We start from the raw sequence: 24,132 nt of genomic DNA, 5'->3' as shown, positions 1-24,132 counted from the left end.
CTTTAACCACTTGGCTATTGCGCCCATCGCAAGTACAATCCATTATTGTTATTATTATTACTGTTATTATTAATATTATTATTATTATTATCCTGTCCATCGTTGCAGATGTTCTCCAAGCGCCTGTACAGCGTGATGTGGTGGATCATGCCCATCTTCGTCTCGCTGTCCACCTTCGGGGGCGTCAACGGCATCCTCTTCACCACGGCCCGCCTCTTCTACGTCGGGGGGAGAGAGGGACACATGCCCAAGGTTCTCAGCATGGTGCAGGTTCAGAGACTGACGCCCCTCCCAGCCGTCGCCTTCATGGTGTGTGGGGTGGGGGGCGGGGCGATAGTGTGTGTTTGTGGGCGGGTGATCGTGTGTGTGTGTGTGTTGGGGGGGTTTGGTGGGGGCAGGGGGATACTCTGTGTGTGTGGGGGTCGGGGGGGTAGTGTGTGTGTGTTGGGAGGGGGGTGGGGTGATAGTGTGTGTGTGTGTTTGGGGTGATAGTGTGTGTGTGTGTGTATGAGGTGGTGATAGTGTGTGTGTAGGAGGGGGTGATAGTGTGTGTGTGTGTATGAGGTGGTGATAGTGTGTGTGTGTGTATGAGGTGGTGATTGTGTTTGTGTGTGTGTGTGTAAGAGGTGGTGATAGTGTGTGTGTGTGTATGAGGTGGTGATAGTGTGTGTGTGTGTGTGTATGAGGTGGTGATAGTGTGTGTGTGTTTGGGGTGATAGTGTGTGTGTGTGTGTTTGGGCTGATAGTGTGTGTGTGTGTGTGTGTGTGTATGAGGGGGTGATAGTTTGTGTGTGTGTATGAGGTGGTGATAGTGTGTGTGTGTGCGTGTTTGTGTGAATAGAAAAGAATAGATTTTAATGTCATGAAACCTTAAGGTTTATAAGACACAAGAACAATACAACGCAAGTACAATACTGTATTGTACGTGTGTGTGGGGGGTGGGGGGGGTGATATTGCGTGTGTATTGCATGGGGCCACATCTGCGTCTTCCATGCATGTTTGTGAGTGCATGCATGATTGTGTGCATGCGTGTGTGTGTGTGTTTGTGAATGATGAGGAGGAGGGTAGTGGGGTGGGGGTGGGGGGGATGATAGTGTGTGTGTGTGTGTTCTTTGGATCCCATCTGTTGCTTACAGGCACGTTTATGCGTGTGCATGCTTGAGTGCGTGCATGGGGGGGGGGGGGGGGGGGGGGGGGAGTGTATTTGCGAATTTCACACACAGAAATCGGTTGTGAAACAAAACAATACAATACAATGATAATACAATGATAATATAATGCAGTACAATACAATAATAATACAATAATAATGCAATGCAATACAATGACAATACAATGCAATGCAGTAATAATACAATACAATAATAATATAATACAATACAATACTAATACAGTACCGTACCGTACCATACCATACAATACTTTACCATTGCTGCGGTGCCCAGGGCTTGCTCTCTCTGCTCTACCTGGCCTCGTCGGACATGTACGCCCTGATCAACTACGTGGGCTTCGCCACCTGGCTGTCCATCGGCATGGCCATCGTGTCGCTGATGGTTCTTCGCCGCACGCAGCCCAACCTGCCGCGCCCCATCAAGGTGCACCTGGTCTGGCCCATCATCTACACCATCGTCACCGTCTACCTGGTCGTCCTGCCCCTCTATGCTTCCCCCGTGGAGACAGGTGTGTGTGTGGGGGGGTGGGGGGGTTGTGGGAGGGAGGGGTTGTTGCCATCTGAGGTGTTGTGGGAGTGTATCATGAGGAGTGTGGGTGTGTGTCAGTGTGTGGGGAGGGTGTGAGGTGGTGTTGCTGGAGGTGTGTGTTTTGGGTGTGGGTGTGTGTGTAGTGAGTGTGTGTGTGTGTGTGTGTGTGTTTTGGTTGTGGCGTGTGTGTATGTTGCTGCGGTGTATGTATGTGTGTGTATGTTGTTGCTGTGATTGTGTGTCTGTGTGTGTTGTGTTGTCACTGTGTTGTTTTTGAGTGTGTGTGTGCGTGTTGTGTTGTCACTGTGTTGCTTGTATGTTGTGTTGTTGCTGCCTACTTTGTGTGTGTTTTTGCTGTGTTGTGTGTGTATATGTTGTGTTGTCGCTGTGTTTTGTATATTCATGTGTGTGTGTGTGTTTGTGTGTGTATGTGTGTGTGTGTGTGTGTGTGTTGTTGTTGCTGTGCTTAGTGGTTTGTACTGTCGCTGTGTCTTGTGTTGTAGTGTCGCTGTGTTGCATGTGAGGACGTGTGGTGTGCCATAGTGTATGACGTGTGGTGTGCCACAGTGTATGACGTGTGGTGTGCCACAGTGTATGACGTGTGGTGTGCCACAGTGTATGACGTGTGGTGTGCCATAGTGTATGACGTGTGGTGTGCCATAGTGTATGACGTGTGGTGTGCCATAGTGCATGAAGTGTATGACGTGTGGTGTGCCATAGTGTATGACGTGTGGTGTGCCACAGTGTATGACATGCGGTGTGCCACAGTGTATGACGTGAGGTGTGCCACAGTGTATGACATGCGGTGTGCCACAGTGTATGACGTGAGGTGTGCCATAGTGTATGACGTGCGGTGTGCCACAGTGTATGACGTGTGGTGTGCCATAGTGTATGACGTGTAGTGTGCCATAGTGTATGAAGTGTGGTGTGCCGCAGTGTATGACGTGTGGTGTGCCACAGTGTATGACGTGTGGTGTGCCGCAGTGTATGACGTGTGGTGTGCCATAGTATATGAAGTGTATGACATGTGGTGTGCCATAGTGTATGACGTGTGGTGTGCCATAGTGTATGACGTGTGGTGTGCCACAGTGTATGACATGCGGTGTGCCACAGTGTATGACGTGAGGTGTGCCATAGTGTATGACGTGTGGTGTGCCACAGTGTATGACGTGTGGTGTGCCACAGTGTATGACGTGTGGTGTGCCATAGTGTATGACGTGTGGTGTGCCATAGTGTATGATGTGTGGTGTGCCATAGTGTATGACGTGTGGTGTGCCATAGTGTATGACGTGTGGTGTGCCACAGTGTATGACGTGCGGTGTGCCACAGTGTATGACGTGCGGTGTGCCACAGTGTATGACGTGTGGTGTGCCACAGTGTATGACGTGTGGTGTGCCATAGTGTATGATGTGAGGTGTGCCATAGTGTATGACGTGTGGTGTGCCATAGTGTATATGTACAGCCACTGTGTTGTCTGTAGCACTCAAAGTCAAAGCGACGAGGAGCACCAAAAAAAAAAAAAAAAGAAAAAAAATGTCACATTGATTGTTCACATTTTTGCTTTGGTTCGAATTAAATTGGAACGCTTTTGGTTGATACAATTGATGATGTATTTTTTCCTTTTTTGTGTTTATGTTTGAAGATGAATGAAGAGTATATAAGCTGAACTCTGGTAGAGCATATTGTGCTTAGTTTTGTTGTTTTACAGTTCAAATATAAGATTCTAATCCATTTTTCTTCAGTGAAAGCATCAGTGCAATGTCGTTACTTTTACTCTCTGTGTGTTTGTGCGTGTGCAGGAATTGGTCTTGCCATCATCTGTACTGGCGTGCCAGTCTATCTCATTTTTGTCGTCTGGAAGTCCAAGCCTAAAGCCTTCGACAACTTCATGGGTAAGTCTTCTTGTGGATAAGTCCTGCGTCTACGGTTTTACAGCAAAAACAATGACATAAGCAAGCTACCACCCCCTACTCCCTCCAAAAATTAACTCACACAAAGACATATCACCTTTTTGTCTTCCCACATTATTGGTCAGTGGTCAACAACACCACTCACTCCCCCCCACCCAATGTACTTTGGTGTTTCACTTCATATTCTCCAGTAAAATGTGAGGTCATTTAGTAAAATAGAGGAAGGTGGCAGATTGGTTTAGACGCTTATCTGCCAATGCATTGTCTGTGAGGGTCTGTGTTCGATTCCCACGCTCACCGTTTCTCCCAGTGTTTGACTGGAAAATCAAACCGAGCGTCTAGTCCTTTGGATGAGATGATAAAACGAGGTCCCCGTGTGCAGCACGCACTTGACGCACAGAGAAAGAAATAACCCATTGCAGCCGAAGCGGTGTCCCCTGACAAAATTCTGTTGAAGAACTCCACTTTTAGTATGCTTGCACTCAAGGCCTGACTAGCACCTTGGGTTATGCTGCTGTCCGGCATCTGCCTAGCGGATGTGGTGTAGTGTATATGGATTTTTGTCCAGACCCAGTGACACCTCAGAGAAACTGAAAATGTGAGGCATTGGAGGAGGAAGGACGGGCGCAATAGCCGAGTGGTTAAAGCGTTGGACTGTCAATCTGAGGGTCCCGGGTTCGAATCACGGTGACGGCGCCTGGTGGGTAAAGGGTGGAGATTTTTACGATCTCCCAGGTCAACATATGTGCAGACCTGCTAGTGCCTGAACCCCCTTCGTGTGTATATGCAAGCAGAAGATCAAACATGCACGTTAAAGATCCTGTAATCCATGTCAGCGTTCGGTGGGTTATGGAAACAAGAACATACCCAGCATGTACACCCCCGAAAACGGAGTATGGCTGCCTACATGGCAGGGTAAAAACGATCATACACGTAAAAGCCCACTCGTGTGCATACGAGTGAACGTGGGAGTTTCAGCCCACGAACGCAGAAGAAGAAGAAGGAGAAGAGGAGGAGGAAGGAGTATCACTTTGTCACACAGGAGGGTGGACGGGGCTTGGAAGAACAGGACGGATGGGTGGTATTACCAAAACTTGGCCAGTCATTGGGTGATAGATGTGCCATGGTGTTGAACTTCAGGTCCTTTGTTCACCAGTCAGTCTTCTTTTTTCGTGGGCTGCAACGCCTATGCCCACTCGTTTTTACACGAGTGGACTTTACCCAGCCTTGTAGGCAGCCATAGTTTTCAGGGGTGTGCATGCTATGTATGTTTTTGTTTCCATAACCCACTGAACGCCGACATGGATTACAGGATCGTTAACGTGCATACTTGATGCTCTGCGTGTGTATACACATGAAAGGGGTTCAGGCACTAGCAGGCCTGCACATTTGTTGACCTAGACGATTTGAAAAATTTCCACCCTTAATTCAGACCCAAGACTCTCAGATTGAAAATAAAATGCTTTGGCCACTCGCCTATTGCATCCATTAGTCCGCCAGTGATGAAAGTTCTAGGCCCCATTTCAGCATGGCACCGTGTCCTTGGGGGGAAAAAGCACTTCGCTCTGATTTTCATCGCTCCACCCAGATGTGAATGGGTTCCTGGATTTTTCACTGGGGAAGGTTAAAATGGGGTAAAGAGAGGATTGGGTCCCACCTTTCTTTGTCGACCACATTGTCACATCCCCAAAGGCCTTGAAAGGCAGAGAGATCTTTAACCTGTCAATGGAATGGACAGAAATGAAGAAAAAAAACAAAAAAAATAACCAACCCCTATGTGTTAACTTACAGCTGCTGTCAAGTCATGTCACAGACTGACAACTGGGTTTTAGCCCCATCAATTTTTGGTTGTTTTTTTTTCCCCCAGCCTATGGCCAGCTCCTTCCCAGCTGTGGGCTCTCAAATGGGAAGGACTGGGACCACACGGTTGAGGGTCACCTGCTTCACGGATGAGTCTTTGGGAGTGTTGATCAAATTTCCTGACCAAACACTACAGGTGTCTGTATCTCTCAGCCTGGTTAACGCCGGGATGTAGTATGAGAATACAGCCTTGTCAAGCATTCCCAAACCTAAAAGGATTTCCATTGCAGCATCGTCACTCACCACCCCCATCTTCGAAGATTCTTCATTATAGAAGAAAAAAAAGTTATCCCCAAGTTCTTAGGCAAAAAAAACAACAACAAAAAAACCCAAAAAAAACCCAGCAACAACCCCCCCCCCCTCCCCAAACCCCCCCCCAAAAAACCCACCCCACCAAACATGTTTGGTTTATGTGTCTAGAGCGGTGGCCTTGTACTAATACATTCACTTAGGAAGTGAGAGAATCTGAGCGCATGGGATCGAATCACACTCACCAGCATTTCCTTCCTCACCACGAGACTTTGAGTGATGGTCTAGACGTTAAGTCATTCAGACGAAAGATGACAAACCAAAGTCCTGTCTGCAGCATGCACTTCCCACATGTAAAAGAACCATGGCAACAAAAGGCGTGTCCCTGACAAAATTATGTAGAACAATCTACTTTGATACAAAAATGAAAACTCTCAGAGGCAGGAAAAAGAAAATGGGTGGTGATTCACTGTAGTGACACATGCTCCTTGGGGAGAACAGCCTAAATTTTGCAAAAAGAAATCTGTTGTGACAAGAGTAATACAATGCAATGCAATGCAATACAAACAGCAATTAACAGAACGATGCCTGTGTGTGCAGATAAAATGACGTTGTTCCTGCAGAAACTGCTGGTGGTGATGCCGGAAGAGAAACAAGAGTAAAGATGTCGTCATCTTTTGCATCATCGTCTTTGTCAAGATAAAAAGAAAAAAAAAAAAAGAAAAAAATTCTCATTGTTGTAACTTTGAAGAAAAAGTAAAGAATTAAGAAGTGGTTGTTTGAAGAAGAAAAAAAAAAGTCATAGTCAGCACAGTCATGAACATTTTGAGTCTACCTCCATGGGGGAAAACTGCCCAGGGCTGCAGGGCTCCAGGACAACTACCACTTTGGTTGTAACATGCGTGTGATCAAACTGACAAACATTCTCACCCCAAAATAGTCCAGGATAGTTGTTACCACAGTGACAGTCTTCTTTCCATGGACGTAGGTGGGTGGCAGTTGCCTTCGCTCTCATCTTCTTTGTGGTGGCGACTGGTCCATAGGTTGCAGCAACTAGGTCACTGGGCCAAGGGTTACAGCTGTGTGTGTGTGTGTGTGTGTGTTTGTCACTTTGAACACATTGGGAAAGGTTTCACAGGCTCCTCAGTGGTAGATGTTCATTTCATTTTCTGTCTTTTCTGACCTCAGAATGTCGGAAAAGAGACAGGAGGGGTTGGTGTTCAGATTAAATAGAAAGTCTTATGTTTGTTGTGAACATGTGTGAAGGACTTTGCAAAACAAAGCAGTTAATGCTTTCTTTGTAGGGATCACAAGGCTCAAGAGTAATTTGATTTTTTTTTTTTTTTTAACCATGCAGAGCATGGGATTTGGTCCTTTAGTTTTTGCCAAAGTCAAAGAAAATATCTTGTGTATGATGTGTAGTGTAGTCTTTGGCAGCAGTACTTTGTTCACAGGGTGTACGTGTTGGTCTTTTCCATGTCAAGTCAAATTCAGATCATTCTCTAGCTGTCCATGAATCCGCAGTTGGGGTTGTTTAAGAGGAGAATGTTGATAGACCTTTACTTTTATTTGACATTTGAAGGATCATTGCAGGAAAAAAAGATGAAGCTGGCAGCTTCTTTTCAATAATTTAATTTTTTTGTTGTTGAGAATGATTTTTTTTTCAGTGGGTTGACATTTTTCACTGTTAATTGTTTTGGAGTTTCATTTCATGAATATATTGGAGTTTTATTTCATTATTATTTTGTAGTTTCATGAATATTTTGAGCTATTTGTGATTATTTTTCAAGTGATATGGCCAGGATGTAATGATTGTAAAATCAAACAGAAAATATTTTGAGGAGTTTATTATATCAAGTGGAGATTTTAGGAATTCCTCCATTACATTTTATTTATGTGTGCAAGCTTTTGGGAAGCTCAAAGCATCCTTGACCGATGTGAAGCATGTGCCCTAATCTTATCTGGGAGTGAAAGTTCAGCCCTTATAACTTCATTGAGCCATGTTGTTTGTGTTCAGATCAGTATTTGAAAGGGTTTTTTTTTCTTTCCATGTTCACTTCAACATTCAACTGGCTGACATAGTGAATGATTGTGTGTGTGTGTGATTGTGTCTAAGGGTGTTCTTTGGCATCTGAACAAAACACTTCCTTATCTACATTTTTCTCTAGAAATTTATGCACAGCCTTTTTTTGGGGGGTGTGGGGTAAAATCTGTGAAGGGAAATGTTCATGGCCATTTGTTCTTAATGGTTATAATGGTTTCATCAACTTTTCCCCTATATCTCCCAACCTGTCTTACTATATTGTTGGCAGCTTTTGTCGCATAGACTTGTCTTTTCCAATCGCTTCATTTCTCATATAAAATTATAAGCTTTGCTTTTTTTTGTTTTAAAATAAACCATATTCCAGGCATCCTACCCCATTCTTTTTGATTTGTGTTTTCTGCTCCCTTAACCCTGTTGCCTTCAGTGAATCTGGGCCTGTCTTGGCAGTGTATTGTCTCAGCGGTTTTTTGTTTTGAAGTATGGAGGTGAAAGAGGCTGTGGACAGAGAATGGATGAATAAAATGGTTTGCTTTTTCTCATTTGTTTTATGTGTGCGCAAGTTTGTTTTTCTCCTTGCCTCTGCTCCAAATAGTATTTTGAACTGAAAAAAATCTTAACTTCAGTAACCTGCCCCATGAGATTGACTTGGTGAATGTCCATATTTTCAGTGTGTGGGTGCATCTGTGCATGAATGTCTCCCAGTCAGATTGAATGGAAGTTGTAGCCTTATCTTTTTTCGCCATTGTTGCACTGTATCTGATTATATTTAGTCCATTTAATCAGTTGGTAATTTTGCTTTGTGAGTAGCTGCCATTTTAATTATGATCACCCACTCTGGCATTTTATTGCATTAGGCAGGTATGTGTAGCTCAGAAGACATACCTTATATTTGTCCTGTGTAGTGGCATTGCCAGCTGGTTGCCGACATTTCGGGTCAGTGAGACAAGCCGTGGTGACATCACTCACTCACAAAACCATTGCATTGGTTGAGGTTTTTTGTTTGCTTTTGAATGACTCATAACCTTTGGTTTATTTCAAGTTGCTATGCTGCACTTTGCTTCTGAAAAATGTTAAAAATTCTTGGAACATTCGCTGGCCAAAAGGAAAGTGTCTGAAAAATGGGGTAAGTTGGGGGAAAATGTGTGCGAATAGACTGTCACTTACAAGGTACAGCTTATCAGACATGTTACTGTATGTTGTCAGCTGAATCCAACACCAGTGTTACTTAAGGTTATGTGTATATATATATATGTACTATATTAAAAAACAAAAACAAAAAGGGGGGGGGGGGGGGGGGGGGTTAGAGGTATTTGTTTTATTGACGTTTGTGTGTAAAGTTTTTATTTTGAATTTACATGTGCTTGAAAAATAATGCTCTGAGTTTTCATTTTAAATCGACTTGTGTGGGAAAAAAAAAAAAAAAAAATCCTGTGAGTTTTAAGATGGATTTTAAACATATAAATCTCAATAGATTTTTGGGGGGTTAAGGGTATTTCAGACTAGATTTATGGACATAATGTACCAGTTATTTATACTCCAGAATTTTTTGTCAACAAAGATTGCTGCAATAGCACAAAGATTCCACATCTGCGTTATTGTTAAGTTTCTATTGTGGGAGGGGTCAATCACTGATTGACATGACTGTACAGCAGATTTCCAAGTGAATGTTCATCTGTTAGTGCGATGATTGTGGCATAGTGTAGCAAACACTGCCTCAGTATCGAAACGGCCACATCTTGTCATCCATTTTTCTTGCTCTGAGCAACTCTCGTCATCCATTGAATCTTTCCATGTTCACTGTATTAGTCTGCATTGGGGATAGGCAAGAGAGAATAGGTTAGCATTATCAGAGCTGTATTTGCTTGGTCAGGTATGTGTGTGTGTGTGCAGTTTGTCAATATTAAATGTGGAATTTGGTGTATTTTTGTCATGTCACCTCATCAAGACATACCTGTAATTGTCCATAAATCATGGAGTGGTATCTTTCATCATGGTCACTGGAAACATTTTAGAAAAATTTGTGGGCAACTCGAGGTGTTGACTAGTGATTTGTTCCCCATCTGTGGCGAGTTTTATGCACTGTGCACTGACAGAATTAGAAAATTTGAAGATCAGCGTTGAGACATCAAATGATATTGCTATATAAAGTTTCAAAAAGTCGGTCACTGTATCAGATTTGATGAGGATAGAATGTGAACTGTGGTATGTTGAAATCTTGATATACACTTTGTAAAAAGAATTGGCAGGAAAAGTCTTGATATGTAATATTCACCATCCTGTGAAATTTGATGTATCTACTACCCGCAGTAGTTCAAAAGATTATTATATCACCGTAAAATACTTTAAAACTGATACAATTCAGATAATCTAGTCTATTTTTGATCATCATTCAGGAATTTTAATCCTTATTGAACTGGTCTTCAAACCTTGTGAAATAGATTATCCATTTAAACAGACAGTAAAAGAAACTATTGGAGAAAGTGCAGTGTAAATATGAGTTTTGTCCTATGATGTGTTAGTTTTTGAGTAGTGAAGTGTCGTTGCACTCTGAATATACTAGTGAGGGGGAGGTGCACTTCTGTTGGCTTTTATCACCTGTATATTACCATTGTTAGTCTTCAGGAAAATCTTGCTTAATTTTCATACTGAAGATATTAATTCTGTTGACTTGGGTGTGATTTCTGTGGGCTATGTACTATGGATGGAATGTGTAGACTGTGTTCACTGTTGGTAATTATTTTTGTGCCGGGAATAAAAATTTCAGATCGAGGCATCCAGATTAAGAACTGACCAACCTGAGATCAGTGCATTTGTGAGTGTGTGATTGGTTGATTTCATTTATTTGCCACTCTCTGACAAAGGAGTATAAGGGAATTTTGAAGATAAAGGCCAATGTCAATTGCAAGAAAGCACCCAATGAAGCTGAATGCAGAGGAAAACTGACAGGATCTCTTTAAAACAAAAACAGGAGTGGTACCAACCCCAAGAAGTGCGCTATGCCTGGTTATAAAATCTTGTCTGTAAAAAGTTGAATATTCTCAATAGTCAACTTTGTGAATGTTCACAATACAATTAGTGTTTGTCACTGAATGGTTTGTGACTGCACTGCAGACAATGCATTCTTATTCTGAAATGTTGGGGAAGATGTTGAAAGTTGACAGTTGAAGTGGAAAATTATGTTGTCTGTCAAGAAGAGTGTACAGTACATGTGTTCTGTAACCATAGTTCAAGCTTTTTTCTTTTTGGATGTATGATTTAAACGACTGAATAAAGTGGTAAATCATCATGGTTGAAACAGTTGTCTTTTCTTGTTTTTAATGGTTTGGTCTGCTCAGGCTACGCTTTTCTTCCCTCAGATAAAACTTAACGAGATCTTTGATGTGCCATAGTCACATCATTCAGCATCCACTAGACTCCAGGTAAAAAAAAGAAAAAGAAAAAAAAAAGGTTATGATGGTACAGAACCACTGACTAGGCTTGACACAAAACATCAGGACACAAATTTCCTAACAAAATCTTTATTCAAATTCTACAATCTTCTGTTGTTCCTTATTTTTCTTTATCTTTGGCAGAACTTAAATGTGGCAATGACTTGAAAAATGAGTCCTCAGGGTACATGAAACAAACCTGTAAAGGTACACAAATTAAGCACAATTTTTGCAGGAGAAACATTTAATCTTTGATTAGAAAGCTTTGTTTTTGAAATCTGTGGTACATCTGACATTTTTCCCCCTTATTAATTTTAACTTTGAACTGGGCGAATAGGGCCAGAGTCATGAAGAATAAAGTACACGTCAGCAATCAAGATGGCTAACAAGATCTGCTGGTGTGACAGTCTGTTGCTGAGGTAGAGACCTAGTTTTCATTAAAAAAAAAAAATCTGCATGGACTAGTATGGAAGTGCAGAGTAAAAAAACTAGGTCAGAACTGTAAAAAAAAAGAAAAAAAAAAAAGGGCTACATGCAGGCTGCAAGGTAACTGAACACAACAACCACAAGGAGAGGGACCAGTGGCCTCCCTTGCCAGGAACCATCAGCAGAGACAGGGAGGTCAGTCTGTAACACACTAGTATTCCTCCCCTCCCTCCTCCTCTCCTTCCCCCTCCACAGAATCCACCCCCACCTCCTCAAAGTCCTTCTCCAGAGCAGCCAGATCCTCACGGGCCTCAGAGAACTCGCCCTCCTCCATGCCCTCTCCCACGTACCAGTGGACAAAGGCACGCTTGGCATACATGAGATCGAACTTGTGGTCCAGGCGGGCCCAGGCCTCAGCGATGGCGGTAGTGTTGCTCAACATGCACACAGCTCGCTGCACCTTGGCCAGGTCACCGCCAGGCACCACAGTGGGGGGCTGGTAGTTGATGCCCACCTGCACAAAAGTGACACTTCGTACTTTCTTGTCTTCTGACACCATCCACTTTCAATCTGTTTGATTACAGCCAAGCTGACAATGAAGGCCATCTGTTCTGAAAGCAACACCGTTCAAAAACTTCAATGCAGTCACAAGTGAAATGTACGGATAATAAAGCATATGATTTAAAAAAAAATAAATAAAAAATTAACAATTGTATATCTGAGCCTGATCTCAGGCAGATCCTTACTTCATTTGGGAAAGAGGGTCATCACAAGTTACATCAAGCTCCATTTTTTGATTGATAACGGTGAGGGAGAAAGAGATGACCAACGTTGGTCTCTAATAGTTCTTTTTAAATTTTTTTTAAAGCAACTGCCTCCCCCCCCCTCCCCCCCAAAAGGTCAACACATGTGCAAAGCTGCTCATGCATGAACCACATTCTGTGTATAGGCATGCAGAGGAATAAATACACACGTTAAAGATCCAGTTTGATAAATATATCTGTGTTTGAAAACAATATAACAAGCATGCAACCCTCCACCCCACCCCACCAGAGTATGACTGCCTACATGGTGGGGAAAAAAAGAAAAAAAAGAAAAAAAAAGAAAAAAGGTTATACATGTAAAAGCTCGCTTGTGTATATGAGTGAACATGGAAGTCACGGGCCACAAATGAAAAAGAGATATATACAGGTATAAAAAAGCAAGTACTTCACAAACAGCTGCTATCATTAAAACATTTACCTTGAATCCAGTGGGGCACCAATCAACAAACTGGATGGTGCGCTTGGTCTTGATAGTCGCAATGGAAGCGTTGACGTCTTTGGGCACCACGTCACCACGATACAGCATGCAGCAGGCCATGTACTTGCCGTGACGGGGGTCGCACTTCACCATCTGGTTGGCTGGCTCGAAGCAGGCGTTGGTGATCTCAGCCACAGTCAGCTGCTCGTGATAGGCCTTCTCGGCAGAGATGACAGGGGCGTAGGTGGCCAGGGGGAAATGGATGCGGGGATAGGGCACCAGGTTGGTCTGGAACTCTGTCAGATCAACGTTTAGGGCACCATCAAAGCGCAGGGAGGCTGTAATGGAAGAGACAATCTGCCCAATCAGACGGTTGAGGTTGGTGTAGGTTGGTCGCTCAATGTCCAGGTTACGTCGACAGATGTCATAGATGGCCTCATTGTCCACCATGAAGGCACAGTCGGAGTGTTCCAGGGTGGTGTGTGTGGTCAAGATGGAATTATATGGCTCCACCACTGCTGTAGACACCTGAGAGAATGGCAAATCAAATCTTGTTGATCAGGGACAGTGTTTGCAGACTTTCTGCTGTGTATCTGATACATATGTCATTAATATTTCTGGGTATACATGTAAGATGCTAACATGCTGATCTTTTGCTCTAACATCTTTAAGTAAAAATAAGTTTGCACTGCAATAATTTTAGATCATTTCAACGAAGGCTCCACATTTCCTCCTGTTCTTATCAAGCTCTGTAATCAAAGTGTTCCAGAGATGGCAAGTCAGATTTCTATCTGTTACTTAAGGTTATATATTCTCCACTCATCTGATTTGAGCTCGTTTGAAGCATTTCTGGGATGAAAGATAACAGTCAGCAACCCAATAGTAAGGGGGAGACAAATTCCAGACTATAAAAGTGAACTGATTGAAAAGGAAGACAAAATGCAGAAAACAAATGACGGAAAAGAGGAAATATCTAGCACAGAAATTTCCATGAAGATAAAGGTCATTCAATCATGCACAAAATGTCCGACCTGCACAACAATCTTATGTCTCTTACCTGGGGAGCAGGATAGACAGCAAATTCTAGTTTGGACTTTTTGCCATAATCCACAGACAAGCGCTCCATCAGAAGGGAAGCAAAGCCAGATCCTGTGCCACCACCAAAACTGTGGAAGATCAGGAAACCTTGCAGACCGGTGCACTGATCTGCCTGTAACAATAAATACACTCTGCTGTGTTTGCTGCCACAAGGAAATTTGATGTTCAACGCAAATGTGTTTCATGTAAACGTGTTTGCCACATTAAACTGGATGAATGCAGCTTCAATATGAATGCATTATACTGTAAGGGACCGTTTCATCAACAGACTGGATGAGTCAAGTGTACTATAAATGAATGTAAGATGGACTGTAACAAGCTAAAAGCTACCCAGATCTACACAGGGCTAGGAATGCAAACAAGTACTGTTAACTTCCATGCTCACAAGTTATATCAATTCAAACCATCACTGCTTAGTTTAAAAACAAAGAAAAAAAAACAACAACAAAAAACAAACGGGGAACAGATGTTTGAGATTCTTCAAACAATCCCTAACGTTTATCTCTACAACCTGTGAACAACAAGTGTACTGACCAGTTTCCTGATGCGGTCCAGCACCAAGTCCACAATTTCCTTCCCGATGGTGTAATGACCACGTGCATAGTTATTGGCGGCATCTTCCTTGCCCGTGATTAGCTGCTCAGGGTGAAATAACTGACGGTAAGTGCCGGTTCGCACCTCATCTGTTAGAGAGAAAAACAAACCTTGCTGAACTATAGTAAATCAACAATGACTTCCCCCCTCCCCTCTCCGAGATGTTTTTCTTAACCAAACATGAATCCATCAGTAACTCTGAAACAACCAAATCTTGCAGACAACAAGGTGAGATATTTCCCCAGCTTTGACCCATGCACCTTATAGTATAGTGCAACAAATGCATAATTATCCTTTGCTGAAATCCTATCATCAGGATCATGTCCAGATTCACCTCTTAACTTGGTCTCCCCCTGCACGCCCCCCCCCCCCCCCCCAAAAAAAAAAACCAAAAAAAAAAACAAACAACATATTAAGAAGCTGCATTCTATGTATTGTTAAAATTTGTTTCTTCTTTATTTGGAAATTTGAGGCCAGACCTAGTCACATGACTGGTGGAGTGCTCTCAAGACTACCCATATAGGGTGATCCAAGAGTGCACGGAGTTGGTGCTGCAAAATGCTAGTGTAAAGGCTTCTCAGAGAGCAGCCAGACTGGTAAATGTTGCTAATGTGAACTGCCCCAGCAACAACCAAAACCTTATCAAAGATTCACTTAAGACTTTGTGTGTCCACTTGTGAGTTCATGATAAACTGAAAAATGATAAATCCTTTAAAATAAAAAAAAATTCATATGAATATATACATTTGTAAGCATAAGATGTTAACCCCATCCTTTGCCCATGCTGAACCTATCCACACACATCTTGACTAAGAGGCAAAAAACTTCATGTGTGATTCCTAATGAATCTGACACACAAACATAAGCCAGATCTAGTAGTTTCCAGTGTTAACTGGGAAGGTTACAGGAATTTCACAACACGGAGCACTATAATGGACAAAAACAATGGACAAGAATATATTTTGGGGGGTGATAACTTCCAGTTAGTATGTCTGCCGTTTTCATTTTAAAGTTGTATCTAGCTCAGTAGTTTGAGGAGTTTACACTCTTGATCAATATCATGAAGTTGTCTGATACTGCTGAGCATGATGAAAAGTTGAGGACTACATTCAGTAATTAAAAAACATTACCATAAACACGGTTTCTAGATCTATGTTTCTGGAGACTAAACTACTCACTGGGTTCTTTTAACCCAATTCACAGATCTGGCTTAATGCCAATAAAGAACTTCTGTTGTCACTGGTCCCAACAAAGGTGTATACTGCTTCTTTTAAGAAACCAGGTCACAGAATCAAACTTACCAACAACAGTGGGCTCCAGATCCACAAAGACTGCTCTGGGTACATGTTTCCCTGCTCCAGTCTCACTGAAGAAAGTGTTGAAAGAATCGTCTCCTCCACCAATGGTCTTGTCAGATGGCATCTGTCCGTCAGGCTGGATGCCATGTTCTAAACAGTACAGTTCCCAGCAGGCATTGCCAATCTGCACTCCTGCTTGGCCCACATGAACAGAGATGCATTCACGCTGCACACAAGGTAAAGGCACTGGCAATAGTACATGGGTATGACGATTTCTCTTACACATATCAATGATTATTATCCCTGACCCTCCAAAGTAGCTGTCAGACTTCCAGAGAAATCCTAAGTGTGAATGGACATATTTTAAATGGCTCCATCATTGCAACGATTTCGACTCATGCACTTAACCATGCAGTCACTAGAAAGTTTGATGAGTAGATACATGACCTACTGATACACTTTTTTTTTTCGTGATGGGCATTTCTGATCTTATGTCAAGTTAAAACTGTAAAGCAATGTATTTGAATTATTTTACGAGTTCTGATGCTGGATGCTGTCCCCCTGCAGTCACATCGTAGCACCATTCCCGCCCTATTTTCCCGCCAAGTATTAAAAAAAATATATGTATCAAAATTGTTTTAGGAGAACGATATCACATTACCAGTCTAACTTTTTAACAACAGAACTTTCATCGGATTTTTTCCAAGTATCTGTATAACACTGGAAAAATGCTCATATTTGTGTGTGTGTGGAGAGCCCCACTTCGTCAAATACCAAGGTCAGTCTAGCGACTACCTCGTGTAAGTTATATGTAGCTATTTTTTTAAATTTTCAGTTATGGAAGGTCCGTAACTCCATCTTTACACATGCTATTGTAATAAAGACAAGAATGTCGTTCTCAATTCGAATGCAACAGCTCACAGATGATGTTCACTACTTTTAGATCTAGATCGTTGAGTCATGAGAGTTCGCTTTCAGTCCATAATTATCGATAATACTTATGTTATCAAATACTGTTTCCATTTAGTTCAAAATCAATTGCTGTAAAGTATACTGCAAATTTTAGCACACTCACCATTTTGTCAGTATTTGTTAAATGTCTATTGTCTTCTGCTGAATCGGACCGTGTAACGCCGTTCCAAATTCAAATGACGACAGTTGCTGGTGAGCCCACGTTTTTGAGCCCTTCAGGATGACGTATTTTTGCGCTGGCGGAGTTTGATTGGATAAATCGTAGTCGTTGTGGTTTTACACATTCGAAGTGATTATTTTATTGATTTAATATTATTTGATTACGTACTTACTGACAAATAGTGCTGTCGAATTCTTTTAATATCGAATGCTTACTTCGATCTTTTTTATGTTGCTTTTTTTTCTTCCAAATTTCCAGTGTGACGGACATAGCCGGAAGAACCCGAGAACTCCCAGGCCCAATTGCGCAAGACTGGGGGGGGGGGGGGGAACAAACAAAAACAAAACAAAAACGCTGCATGCATTGTGCCCCCGGAAAAAAAAAAAAGCACGGGCAATGCTCTTTTCTGCATTTTTTTTCCCAATAATTGCGCAAACAAAATCTCTCTCTCCCTCACTCTCTCTCAGATGACTAAAAATGAACAAGCCAGCCCAGTGAAAGTACATGATTTAGATTTAATATGTTCTTCAGAAAATTGCACAAATCCCCCCCCCCACACACACACACACCCTCCCCCCTGCCACACACACCTCACCCCCCTTCTCTCTCTCTCTCTTGTGCAGACTGCTAAAAAGAGAGGGGAAAAAAGAAGAAAAGAGAGAGAGAGAGAAGAAAAGAAAAGAAAAAACCTCAAGTGGCAGTGGAATTTTACTTATTTGCTGTGAATGAATAGACAGCCAGACTTTATGACATTATGTTTATATTTGATGTGTTTTCTACTCATAAATTTAAGCTGGTGTGCTGCGGGGAAAAGAAAAGAAAAAGGTGCTTGTTTTATGATGTGGAAGGATTAAATTTTCCTCTTTTTTAAAATTTTTATTTTTATTTGTTATAACTTCTTCTTCTGCGTTCATAGGCTGCAACTCCCACGTTCACTCGTATGTACACAAGATGGCTTTTACATATATGACTGTTCCGGCCATGTAGGCAGCCATACTCCGCTTTCAGTTTTTTTTTCAAAAACAACTCTTCCTCTTTAATATATATAAGAACCGTGCAAATCTTTCCAAACAGTTACCATTTCAAGCATACACACACACTGACACTGAAAATGTACTGAAACCACCTACCCCTGCATGGGTACAGAGGATTATTTTTTCAAAAAGTTGTCAGTATTTTTCTCGGTCTCTTTTCCGTGAAACATTTATGAGCGCAACCAGTCAGTCATAATTATTATCCTTGATCGAAGATCCTCTCTCTCTCTTCCCCCTCCCTGTCTCTCTCTTTCTCACTCACTCACTCACTCATTCCCTCGACCGCTGGGGTCGTTGGGGGGACATGAGGAAGATGTTATAGCTCGCCACGCCGTTCTGTTGGCAGCTGTCGTGAGGAGATGTGGCATCGTCATTTTGGTCCATTCCTTGACGTTGTCAGACCAGCTTTTTTTCTGCCACCCCCGTCTGCGCCCTCCCTCTACAGTCCCTTGCAGGATGGTTTTGGAGAGGGTGTTATGTCGTATGACGTGACCAAACCATGCCATCTTCCGTCGTTTGACAGTCGCCAGCAGTGGTTCTTGGGGCCCAACAAGGTTGCTGACCAGGTTCTGCACATAGTCATTGGTCTTGTGCTCCTTTCACCCACCCACAACTGATGTTTAAGCAAGTTTGGACAGTTTCTTTGTGAGTTTGACCCCTCACATGTCATCACATTGTTTCTTTTCCAAATGATGGAGCATGTAACAGCAGCACAACACAGCATGATGCTCTTTCGGCTTACTTGCTTTCAGAAGTCGTAGTGTACAATGGCTGCTGCGCGCATGACACTGTCACCTTAAACTCACCTCAAGCTATCATGCAGTCAGCTACAGGATGGTTTGGTTCTTAAAATTTAAGATCAGTCATTGCCAAAATGTGAGTAACTCAGTTATGTTTTCTTAGTGTTAAAAAAACAAACAAAAGATGATTTAAATTATGCAGGCTGCATTTTATCTACATACGTTAACTGCTGTTTAGGCACACCCCACCATGAACAACTTAAAAAAAGCGTTTGAAAATCACTTTCAGCCAGAAATTTAGTTATTCAGAGGTTTATACATCATAGCTGGGAATTTCCATTGTAAGTAGAAGAACACATGGATGAAAGCTTTACTGTTTATAAGTGGTGCTCATTACATCATTCATCATTTTGCCTATCGCTCCTGGTGGAGCATAGGCCATTGACAACCCCTCGCCATCGCACTCTGTTCTGGCCATTCCAGTCCAGTTGGTCCCTTGCTGCTTCAGCTCTGCCTCGGTATCTCGCCTCCAGCTGTTGCGAGGCCGGCCTCTCTTCCTCTTTCCCTGTGGGTTCCAGGTCAGGGCTTGGCGGGTGATGCTGGATGCTGGCTTCCTGGGTGCTCATTACTTTGGCCTCATAATACCGCTGTTTGCTGGAAAATTAAACATTTCACCGTGCACAAAAGATGAAAACTGCAAGTTCCTAAGTTTTGTGAACACTGAATGTTGGTCTGAGCGATGGGAAAAGTTTCCTCCCTTACCTAAACCCATCAGGCAGTGCTGGGATTTGAACCATAGACTTCATAGACCCACAAGATGCAAGTGTAATGCCCTGACAACTATAATGCCCTGAGAAGTACTTGATTTCCTCTCTGTGTGTATGTGCACTGTTCTTTCACATGAGTCTACTATTACATATGTTCATCCTGTGTGAATTATACCAAAATTTGTGAGCACACATGAACGGATTCCACACACAGCACTTAACGGAGTAACAACAGAGCCAAATAAGAATGTGTTTGAAACTTTTATTCATACATCAGATGCCATTTGGACAAACTATGAATTACTAAGAGCACATCCATACAGCATAAAACAAATATGCTAAATATTTAGAATTACATTAAAAATAATTTGCAGTTTCAGACCCGATATCAATTACATTACGGCATAAAACAATAGTGCTAAACACTTTGTTGTGAGTTATAAACATTTTTTGGAGCTTCGGGTGACATTCATCCAATGTAAAAAATTGTGGAATATTTACCACAAACCAAGTTTCATGTACATGGAATAAAAGCTCATACCACTGACAGAAGGGTATGTTTTTGTCCTCCCTCTTTTACGCATGTTCATCAAACTTTACACAGCTCAGGTAAAATAAAACATCGTGCATGTGCACCATCATGTTAAGCAAGAGACAGGGAAAGATTTTTTTTAAAACAATTATCCCGATGAAAAGTGGTTACAGCCAAACCCTGAAGCAATGCATTCCTGGTACTATTTGACTGCATTGATTCATGACTGAATTTATGGTAATACTGGGTATCAGGAATGGAGATAAAATGGTTACAGTTAAAAAACATCAGCACGAGTGCAGACATCTGTTATGTTTGTCAAGCAAGGGTATCAACAAAGAGAAAATAGAGAAAAGAGTTGCCTTACAGCATAAAACAATAATGCTAACAACTTTGTTGTGAGTTATAAACCCTTTTGGAGCTTTGGGTGACATTCATCCAATGTAAAAAATTGTGGAATATTTACCACAAACCAAGTTTCATGTACATGGAATAAAAGCTCATACCACTGACAGAAGGGTATGTTTTTGTCTTTCCTCTTTTACGCATGTTCATCAAACTTTACACAGCTCAGGTAAAATAAAACATTGTGCATGTGCACCATCATGTGAAGCAAGAGACAGGGAAAGATGTTTTTTAAAACAATTATCCCGATGAAAAGCGGTTTCGGCCAAACCCTGAAGCAATGCATTCCTGGTACTATTTGACCGCATTGATTCATGATTGTATTTATGGTAATACTGGGTATCAGGAATGGAGATAAAATGGTTACAGTTAAAAAACATCAGCACGAGTGCAGAAATCTGTTATGTTTGTCAAGCAAGGGTATCAACAAAGAGAAAGTAGAGAAAAGAGTTGCCTTTCAGCATAAAACAATAATGCTAACCACTTTGTCGTGAGTTATAAACCCTTTTGGAGCTTCGGGTGACATTCATCCAATGTAGAAAATTGTGGAATATTTACCACAAACCAAGTTTCATGTACATGGAATAAAAGCTCATACCACTGACAGAAGGGTATGTTTTTGTCCTCCCTCTCTTGCACATGTTCATCACAAACTTTACATAGTTCAGGTAAATAAAAACATTGTGCATGTGCATCACGTAAAAGCGAGAGACAGAGAAAGATTTTAAAAACAAATATCCTGACAAAAAGCGGTTTAGGCCAAACACTGAAGCAATGCATCCCTGGTATTATTTGACCGCACTGAATTTACGGTAATACTGGGTATCAGCAATGGAGATAAAATAGTTACAGTTTAAAAACACCAGGATGAGTGCGCAAGTCAGGTATGTTTGTCAGTAAGCATATGAACAAAAAGAAGGGAGGAAAAAAAACAAAAACAAGGAGTAGTGAAAAGTTTCAAGGTGTATGCTCGGAGTGTGGAGTCAGTTTTTGCACCCATCAATTAAACGAAAGTGGCTGAGGCTGGTTTACCAATAAGCCGCTCCCCCCTCCCTCCCCCATCTCCCCAACCCCTCCCAAAAAAACCCTGCTGTTAGTATCTCTCACCCACACACACATAAAAGAAAGAAAAGTAAAAACACACACACACACACATACAGAAACAGTTTCCATTTGCTAGAAGGCACAACAATCTCACCCTCCCAATAAAAACAAAACACACACACACACAAAAAAAACAAACCGAAAAGAAAAAAATCTCAATCAGCAAATGTTCCGAAAAGGTGATGTCACCCTTTCATCCTGCGACAAGTGTATTCAACTTTTCCAGAGACCAAGAAGGAGGAACTTGTGTACTGATACATACTTTCAGTTCAATTTTGTAGTATCTGTTTTATCTGTTGTAGTTCAAAATAACCATTTCGTCTTGTGTGTAGAATGGAACGTGTGGTGATGATGATTATGTTTAAGAGAAAACAACAAACTCTGATCTGAAAGCATTGGGAGGAACAATAACAAAACAACCCTGAAAAAAAAAAAAGAAAGAAAAAGAAACCGATTATCATTTTTCTGCCTTAACTCTCTTCAACCCTCACTGCTTGAAAACTATCTGATCTGGAGTAATGAGGCTACTGAGTTTTTCCTGGGATGAAATGGGTTAAAGTTATCCTCTCCCTTCTTTGCCCAGTTCAATTTAAAATAGGGAATTAAAAAAAAAAATACAGGGGAAAAATCTTCCAATATCAAACTTAATTTAAAAAACATTTCATTCCCTCCAGCAATGTTGATGGTTAATTTAACAATCTTATAATCTCATGCTACCAGAACCATTTTATTCAAGTAGTTTCAAAATCCAATCTGTCCAATCAGACTAAAAAAAAAATGATCAGAAAAATAATTAGTTCTACCGATAGCAGGAAATTACTAATCTAGAAGAAACAAAATAAGTTAGCAGGAGATAACATAATTCAGCAGAAAATTACATACTCCAGAACCACAAAATAATTCAATGTGATGTTCACAACAGGAATTAAATTGCACTCGGTACTACCACCACCACCCCTGAAAACCAAAACAACAACAACAACAACAAAAAAACAAACAACCCGGACCACAACTCATTCACAAATCGACACATTCTTGACAGAGTGGAGGATGGTAACGAAACACTGCCATTGTCATCGAAGATTGAGCGCAAAGCAAGCAAGATACCTATGATACAACATGAAAGGTATCATGGACTGGCTTAAAAAACACAAAAAAAAACCCCAAAAAACAAGAGAGGCAAGGCCTTCAAGACTCACTTGTGATAAATTAAGTCCCCTAGCATTAATTACAGAGTAATTTCCCTTTTTTACTAACTGCCCCAAAATGTTTGCAAAATAAATAAAAATTCCATGCTTAGCAAAAGAAGTTCCTGTTTGAACAAAAAATGATAATAATGACTCCTCTTGTTGTTGTGTCAGAATAAGAGGTCAAAGTGCCAAGTTTAGAGAATACAAAAAATATAAATATAACAGTAAATGCAGTTTGCATATAATTAGGCTTCTTTAAAAAAAAAAAAAAATAATTTTGTGCCCATCCCAGAGGTGCAAGATTGTTTTAAACAAGATGACTTGAAAGAACTGAATTTTTCCTATTTTTATGCCAAATTTGGTGTCAACTGACAAAGTATTTGCAGAGAAAATGTCAATGTTAAAGTTTACCACGGACAAACAGACACACACACGGACACACACACAGACAACCGAACACCGGGAAAAAACATAGACTCACTTTGTTTACAGAAGTGAGTCAAAAAAACAAACAAAACAAAAAAAAACCAAAAAAAAACCAACCCTCCCCATGAGTTTTCTGTTACTAGAGAAACTATGACTCTTTCAAAGGTTGGAAAACATAACAAAACTATAATGCCCTGTACATGAACAGACTGGAGCAGTAGCCTAGCAATAACACGTCTGCCTGGGAAGCAAGGGAAACTGAGCGCAGAGGTTCAAATCCCACACTCGCCAGTACTTTCGCCCCGCCACAACACCTTGAGTGGTGGTCTGGACGCTCGTCATTCGGACGAGACAAACTGAGACCTCTGTGCAGCATGTACACATCACATATAAAAGAACCCAAGGCAACAACAACAACAACAACAAAAAAACAAACATTGTCACTGGTAAAATTCTGCAGAAAAATCCTTCTTAATTCGATAATTTGTACTTTGTTGGCAGAAGAAAAGAAAAAGAAAAAAAAGAAGCGCTCTCCCCAGGGAGAGCGGCCCAAATTTATCACAGATAAAACCACTGTAACAAGAGTACTAGAATAAAAAGAAAACAAAAAACAACACAATTCTAGCAGCACTGTACTCCTCTACCATGATGTGGTTCGTTAAATGTCTCACGGGTGTGAGTGACATTTTTATAATTTGTATTATTTTATTTTATTTTTTTAACAATGCTGAAAAGCTTGCGGGTGGAGTCCACATGCTGCTTAACCAAAGTGTATGTCTTATTACAGAAACAAAGTGAAAAAAAAAAGAGGGACTGATGCATACAAGCTACAACTGTTTAGAATAAAAGAAAAGAAAAAGAAAGGAAGGAAGATGCCTGACCTATGCACAGACACACAGGACAGGCCGTGCTAACAGAAGCAAATGCATCGTATGTTGCCATCATGGCACATT

The 24,132-nt window shown here is 41.4% G+C and overlaps 2 protein-coding genes across 4 annotated transcripts in view; one reads left to right on the top strand and one right to left on the bottom strand.

Annotated features, from left to right (window-relative positions):
- The window catches only part of LOC143289770 (large neutral amino acids transporter small subunit 2-like), a 98,482-nt gene extending 89,440 nt beyond the window's left edge, over positions 1 to 9,042 (top strand). For all 3 annotated transcript variants that reach the window (XM_076598886.1, XM_076598884.1, XM_076598885.1), the window contains 4 exons: positions 109 to 309; positions 1,446 to 1,680; positions 3,500 to 3,592; positions 6,320 to 9,042. In XM_076598886.1, the coding sequence (XP_076455001.1) occupies positions 109 to 309; positions 1,446 to 1,680; positions 3,500 to 3,592; positions 6,320 to 6,381 (591 nt within the window). In that variant the 3' untranslated portion in view covers positions 6,382 to 9,042. The remainder of the gene's footprint in view (positions 1 to 108; positions 310 to 1,445; positions 1,681 to 3,499; positions 3,593 to 6,319) is intronic.
- Positions 9,043 to 9,166: 124 nt separating this feature from the next.
- On the bottom strand, positions 9,167 to 17,010 carry LOC143289771 (tubulin alpha-2/alpha-4 chain). The gene is made up of 6 exons (XM_076598887.1): positions 16,925 to 17,010; positions 15,853 to 16,075; positions 14,492 to 14,640; positions 13,917 to 14,069; positions 12,860 to 13,387; positions 9,167 to 12,131 (listed from the first exon to the last, which is right to left on the bottom strand). Exons 1-6 carry the CDS (start codon positions 16,925 to 16,927, stop codon positions 11,829 to 11,831), a joined length of 1,359 nt encoding a protein of 452 aa, XP_076455002.1. The 5' UTR covers positions 16,928 to 17,010; the 3' UTR covers positions 9,167 to 11,828.
- Between the last annotated feature and the right edge of the window lie 7,122 nt (positions 17,011 to 24,132).

This window comes from Babylonia areolata, chromosome 14 (genome assembly GCF_041734735.1).
Source record: "Babylonia areolata isolate BAREFJ2019XMU chromosome 14, ASM4173473v1, whole genome shotgun sequence".
NCBI classification, from domain to species: Eukaryota; Metazoa; Mollusca; class Gastropoda; order Neogastropoda; family Buccinidae; genus Babylonia; species Babylonia areolata.
The sequence above is the reverse complement of the archived record's forward strand: the minus strand, read 5'-3'. Positions and strand labels throughout refer to the sequence as shown.

Bases quoted from the DNA above. Each gene is read 5' to 3' on its own strand.
- LOC143289771 (XM_076598887.1), bottom strand. The intron at 14,641-15,852 runs GTAAGTTTGATT...TCTCTCTAACAG, and splicing joins TCTGGAGCCCACTGTTGTTG to ATGAGGTGCGAACCGGCACT. The intron at 14,070-14,491 runs GTCAGTACACTT...TTATTGTTACAG, and splicing joins TGGACCGCATCAGGAAACTG to GCAGATCAGTGCACCGGTCT.